The following is a 6,715-nucleotide window of genomic DNA, read 5'->3' on the forward strand; positions in this document are numbered from 1 at the left end:
TTTTTTTCTATTTTTAAGCATATTCAATTATCAAGAATAATTTACTTACAATTGATTGGTTTTGCTAACTTAAATACACTAGACCAGTGCTTCTCAATCCTGGTCCTCGAGTACCACTGTCCTGCATGTTTTAGATGTTTCCCTGCACCAACACACCTGATTCTAATTAAAGGTCCTCATTAGCTTGTCACCAAGGTCTGCACAATTCTGTTGATGACACATGTACTTTTATCACGGTGTGCTGAAGCAGGGTAGCATCTAAAACATGCAGGACAGTGGTACTCGAGGACCAGGATTGAGAAACACTGCACTAGACTAGAGGAAGTGTGGCCCGTCCGTTTGTATATTTTCCTGTATGTGGCCCTAAGTGAAAAACGTTTGGACACCTCTGATTTACACAGTATATCTGATGCCCCCATGTGGTCAGAGGTGGTATTGCTACATAGAGTGACTTTGAGACAAGTATGTTGTAAGGAAGTTCAATGACACTGAAATAATTCTGTCTAAATAGGTTTTTGATCATGTCGTTGTTGAAATAATATGGATCTGATGAACCTGAGCCTTTCACATAAATCATCGGAGGAACGTTTCAGACTTTTATGGTGGTCGAAAAAAAAACCCATCAGTTTCTCTCTCTGCCGTCTGGTATGTCTCACATTGGAAACCTAAGTGAGGACCAACAGACTCCCTTCCCTCCCTCGACAAGTCCTCAAAAAATGTTTCCTTCAGATGGACATCGAAAGCCAGTGATCAGAAGACGATTTGACCCCACTCAGCGCAGTTTGACAGGTTGCCCGATAATTATTCCCAGATAGGTTTGTGATGAGGTCGGTCCGATCCCAACTCAGGGACACCAAGTCAATTTAACTTCTTAAAAGTTTGGCAAAGTCTGGTGAATTTATCAGAAGTTTTGTTTCTTTGGTCCTGTGAAAATAGTGTCCCCACAGGAACTTTATTCATGTTAAATGTGTGTTTTTAATATTTTCAGAGACCTGACAGAAACATCTGTGCGTGTTGTTGATCGTATTTCTTAAGATGACCCCTCGACAACTATCCTTTCCCTATAACACGTTTTGTAGTTGTATCTCCATCACGTGGAGGTTCCAGCGATGAAGACAGCTCAAGTGACCTTGACTAAGAACATTTACAGAAAGGACACATTAGTATATGTGATACATTGTCCCTCAGGGGATAAGTATCATTGAGTTGAATGTAATAATATGATGTTGGTGAAAGAAAGTGACATAACCTACAAAAATATGCAGGAAATGCAAAACTGTGAAATGACTCAATGTCATATTAATAATAAAAAAAGAGTAAAAATGTACAAAAGTATAGTTTATGTGTGAATGAACATCATAATCAGCATCACCTGGCTGCTTAAATCCTACTGAAGAAGTAAGGGGGTACTTTTGGGGGTACTACTGCCCATATGAATTTTTTGTCTCTTCTTTAGGGCTTCGTGTTTATTTTAAATTGACAAAGTTACAGTGAAAAGTTGAATGTCTGTATTTGCTTATGAGTATAAAATTCACTATTATCAAAATAAAGAACAAACATTAATTAAATGTTAGCAGCTTTGTAGCATTAAAGTCAGTTGTCCTGATGTATGTGGAGTAGTTTCAGGGTTTCAAAATAATGTGGAGCAGGTTTTAATTCAAATATACATCCATATCCCTTGTGCCTCACAGCAAGAAGGTTCCTGGATTGACTCCTGGACCCAGCAGGGATCTTTATGTGTGGAGTTTGCATGTTCTCCCAGAGCCTGCGTGGGTTTTCTCCGGGTACTCCGGGTGGAAACAGCCATCGGGCCTGCTGGACCACGTCTCACCGTCCCAAAGATAGAGAAAGATGTAAGTACAATCTGTGTTAGTATTATTTCACTGTTAGGGCAATGTTAGGATGATTTTTTTTTTTACTTTCCATGCCACCCATTGTCTTTGGTTTGTTATTGTGTTATTGCTCAGTAGATTTTATATTTCAGGTCAAATATATTCATGTCTGAATATTATTCCTCATTTTTCTGCACTCATTAGTGTACCCAACATCTTAATTTTATAGCACAAATAATACGTTTTTTTTTCCAGTTGTGCTTTGTGGGCTGTGTGTTTGGAAACAAAGGACATGTGAGAGACCACGATAGAAGGCTGGGGGTTGTAGTTTCTTCTCTTTCAGGAAAGACCGTGTTGGATTGAACCAAGGAGATGTGACGTGGCGGCACCGGATTGGACGAAGGGACAAGCCTCCAGGACCAACCACGGAAGCGACAAAGTCCAAGCCCTCTCTATAGTATAAATGTTTACCTACTGCCATGTGTGGGTTGTCTTTTTATTGCATCTGGGGACCGTCAGTGTTTTATCACTTGAGGACCAGTCGGTGCTGACCCATGAGCTCATGTATTCTGTACAATAAACGCTTCTGTTGAACTTTGATCAGATCAGTTTGTCCGTCCAATTTTTAAGCAGGCGGACTTTCTTTGAAAGTTTGGTCAGCAGTGCTCAGCGAATTCTCTGAAAATGTAGGTTTTTAAGTGTGGAACTGAACGAGGGCCACACTGCGGCGCTCCACCATAGGACCTAAACAGTCAACAATAACAACAACGGTGGCGGAGCGGGAGCAGACGGTGGTGCAGCCTTCCCCAGGGTGGATGTAACAGTCGGTGTTGTCTGTGTACCCTGTAACCCAGTAACCCTGACACGGTCTCATCACAGAGCTGCACATCAGGATCGTCCGCAGTCCCACAAGAACGGCCGCTTTTCAGATCCGTGGGAAGACCACAGGACTTATGGGTGGTGTAGTGGGATGACCCGCAAACCCATATATCATCAAAATATTTAAACAGCTCAAATATCTTGTTATTTGCACCTTTGAGCAACTCAGAAAAATGACATGGATGTATATTCATTATCAGCCTCAACAAATCAACAGCATTTACCCTGATACACAGCTTTATTCTAAAACTTTAAATATCAAAGCTGTGTAAACGACCGCGGGATCTATTTTCCTGATCTGACAGGGTGCTGGAACAACCGTTATTCCAGCAGGGGGCGCTGCAGTGTTCTGTTAGGTGGCTTAAACCTGAGTGCTCTTGATATGAGAAAGAAGGCGCTTAGAAATAAAGACAGACAACTTCTCTCAGTTAAAGTTTTTCTTATTGGAGATTCAAAGCAAACTTACACAAGGACATTTCTTTTCGGTATACAAGTGTAAGCCATTTAATTTATTAATTTGCTGGACTGATGGAGAGGAACCGTGGTTTAGACTTGGCCCTCCCTTCGTTGGAGCCTTGATTGGTCCCAATCACTCGGCTCTCTTCCTCTTTTTTCGCTGTAGAATGGGTATTTCTTCATGGGGGATTTAATGGTAACCAACGGTAACCAGACGATCATTTGGGAAAGTGGTCACTAAGTGGTTACAGAGGTGAGCTTGGGCCAGCGGAACCCATGTTCAAGTCCCCAGCTTGACAACAGGTGAACTGCGATGAAAGCTCACTCAGGCTAGTCCTCTGGCCAGGAACATCTGGATTTCTCTACACCTCTTGTTCCTGCCTCGCTCAATGATCCTCGTCAGCGTTCGGATGCTGTTCTGCTTGGCGTGGGACTCCAGACGGATCTCTGCTGTCTTCATGTGGTAGGTGATAGACTTGTCCCGCTCCTTTCGGTCGAAGTTTAAGTATTTTGCGTAGTTGTTGTAGACCAGCTGCTTGTCTCCAGGTTCAAGGTCCAGCCTCAGCAGCTCCTGGTAAATACGATCTGCCTCCTGTAGGCCCCCGCTTACTTTTGCATGTATGTTTGCGAGGTCAAGCTTCTTCACAAGGGCAGAATCTGGATGAAGAGCGATAATCTGCTCATGCAGGCTGATGGCTCGTTCTATCATGCTTCTAGATGGGTCTGGACGACTGTCCCTGAAGAAAAGGATTCTCCATTTGTAGCAGAGTGCGGCACACCTCTTCAGGTATCGATTATCAGGATGATCCTGCAGAACCTTCTCTGCCAAATCGATGGCCTTCTCGATGTCGCCCAGATATCTGTACACCCTTAGCAGGGCGTTCATGCCGCTGTAACTGCTGACAGGATTCAGTAAAATCTTTTCCTCCAGCTTGTGAGCTTCATCGCTGACTTTCTTTGCTTTTATGAGCAGCTCCACGGCAGCAAGGTACGAGTCATCTGGATCCTGCTCTCTGGCCTCTCCCATCTCCTTCCAGATGTCCTGAGCCAGGTCTGTGTCACTGTGCTTCTGAGCGCTCACCCTCCCAATCACGCGGCTGGTCCGCCAGTGCACCATGTCCGGCTGCATCTCGATTGCCTTCTGGAAGTAATCTGCAGCCAGCTGCTTCTTGTCTTTGTCAAACTTCATCAGGGTCCAGGCCTTCTCTGCGCAGATCTCTGGGTGGAGCTCATCCTGGGATGGAGACGGGTGTTCCCTCAGCAGGGCGTCAACCTTTGACAGATAATCCTGCGATTGTTCGTCTTCTCCCAGAAGGTGGTGCAGCCAGGCCAGATTCCCGAAATTCACCACCAACCAGGGACCTTCATCCCTGTTCTTCAGCCGTCGGAAGGCTTCGGTGGCCTGGCTGAGGAAACGCTGGGCCTTTTCTTCATCACCAAGCTTATAGCAGATAAAACCCTGCAGGTTGTAAACATGACCCAGCCAGAGGTTTCCGTCGTCAGTGCCGATGTCTTCCAGCGCGTCCCTTGTACGGATCAGTCTGGAACGGCTGGAATCCAGGTCCCAGGTGAAGTGGCACTCCAGGCCATTCAGTCTGGACTCCAACGTGGACGGGCTCTGAGCAGCACTGAGGGGAAGAGGTTTAAAAATGTCACACAATCTGATGTAAAACCTCGAGAGAAAAATGAAGGAAGGTGCTTCAAAAAGAAGCAAGGTAGGGACTAAGGAAGGATGGAGGAAACAATGAAGCAAGGAGGGATGAAAGAAAGGGTGGGAGCTGACCAGAGCACCACCAGTGCTGTTTACAGTTTACAATGGTGACTGAATGTTTAGAGGGGAGGGTTTCCTGTTGTCTTGACAACAGAGGGAAACATTTGGAGCATATGAACAATGAAGATATAGAGGACACACGAATAAATAAGCAATATAATATAAGATAAGAGGAACAAGCAAGAGGATGAGCGTAAACAAATGAGACAAGAATAATAGTTAAATAATAAATGCTTGGGGCTCATGTTCGGGTCTCTGGAAAGTGCCTAGAGAAAACTGTGTTGTAATACACGCTATATAAATAAAATTGAATTGAAAAAGAAGGGAAGAAATCCAGAGGAAGGACGTGAAAGATGAGAAAAGGGTTCAGAAGTAGAGAATGGAGAAAATCCGGATACTCGCCTCATGATCTGAATGTTTTCAGCAAATCAGAAGTCTCCTGTAAGGTGGGATTCGTCGTTTCTTTCCTCTGTCACCTCTGGGATCACAGCTGGAGACTCTCCTCTCCTTCGGCTCGTACCCGCTTTTAAAGGCGCGCACCGAGCCGAGCAACATCGCGTCAGACCAACTTAACTTTCACTTCCCAGAAATGAAAACTTAAATCCAGATCAACAACTCAGGGTTAAGTTTCACGTTAACCAGACACGCCCAGGCCTTTACGTAATAACCTGCTACCACAAGGGAATAAAACAATATTAAATATACATCACAAAAACAAATATCAGTCTCATAAACACACATTGGATTACTCCCCGGGTGAGAACCCCTCCCTTGTCTTGATCAACTTTAGTTTTGAAAGCTCCTCTGTGCTTGAGCAACAGTGACTGACAGAATAAGTGCAATCCTGAGAGCAGTCCAAAGGTTGGGGCATATGTCCGATACGTCCTTATCATGCATAACAGTGATAAGCTCAAAGAAGCTCATGTTTTTTTATGGCAGATCAGGGACATTCTTGATTTCCTGCACAAGCTCTGTCATTACCTAATAGGAGTGCCGTTCAAAGTGCAGGGTGGAGCCTAGTGCCTCGCATTGCTCTGACACCTCCTCATCTGCAAGACTTGTAACATCTGTCACAATCCCCAATTTTTTCCCCAAATTTTCTAATGTGGAAAACCTCTCCTTGGTTGCTGACGCGGCTGCATCAATGACAACATTGAATAATTAAATCTCCAACTTCCTAAGTGCATCACTGAAAGGCACATCCTGGGATTCATATACGAAGTGGTGCTTTGTGGACTTGGCATTGTCTCTCATCTCGATTAAAGCCTCCCTCACAGCAGCTCCCTGGTACCTCATGGGATCCACGTTCTTGACCTTGCTCTCCCATCTTGTTTCTGCCCACATTTTTTAGGTGATGTTCACATGATTTTTCAGTATAGCTCATCTTTGGGTAGAGGCTGAAAATAGCAAAGTAGCTCATAGCATCAAAAGATCCTTTAGCAGCCCCACATGGCTCAAAGAGAGCTCTGGGATTCTTTTCTAAGAGCCTGGATTGAACTCCCTTATTTTTGACACGTTTGCCCTGTTGTCATATGACTATCCTCTGCAGTCTTCTCTAAAGGAACTCCCAACTGCTCGACTTTCGCCAGGATCACGGAGGCCAAGTGCTGGGCTGTGGACTCCTCTGCCTCCACAAATCCCCTAAAATGTTCCCCGATATGGGGCTTTCCATTAGTGGCACCACTCTAATTGTGACAGTTTTGGTATTTAGTTCTTGTTTTATTTTGAAACCCAGTGCTCCTGTGTTTCAGTTATATCTTGACTTCCCTTGTTCCCA

The 6,715-nt window shown here is 44.5% G+C and overlaps 1 protein-coding gene across 1 annotated transcript; it reads right to left on the bottom strand.

Annotated features, from left to right (window-relative positions):
* Window positions 1-3,492: 3,492 nt before the first annotated feature.
* LOC133424169 (interferon-induced protein with tetratricopeptide repeats 1-like) lies at window positions 3,493-5,742 on the bottom strand. The gene is made up of 2 exons (XM_061714618.1): window positions 5,341-5,742; window positions 3,493-4,795 (listed from the first exon to the last, which is right to left on the bottom strand). The coding sequence occupies exons 1-2, from the start codon at window positions 5,343-5,345 to the stop codon at window positions 3,493-3,495; spliced, it is 1,308 nt and encodes a 435-aa protein (XP_061570602.1). The 5' UTR covers window positions 5,346-5,742.
* Between the last annotated feature and the right edge of the window lie 973 nt (window positions 5,743-6,715).

This window comes from Cololabis saira, chromosome 23, assembly GCF_033807715.1.
Source record: "Cololabis saira isolate AMF1-May2022 chromosome 23, fColSai1.1, whole genome shotgun sequence".
NCBI lineage: Eukaryota > Metazoa > Chordata > Actinopteri > Beloniformes > Belonidae > Cololabis > Cololabis saira.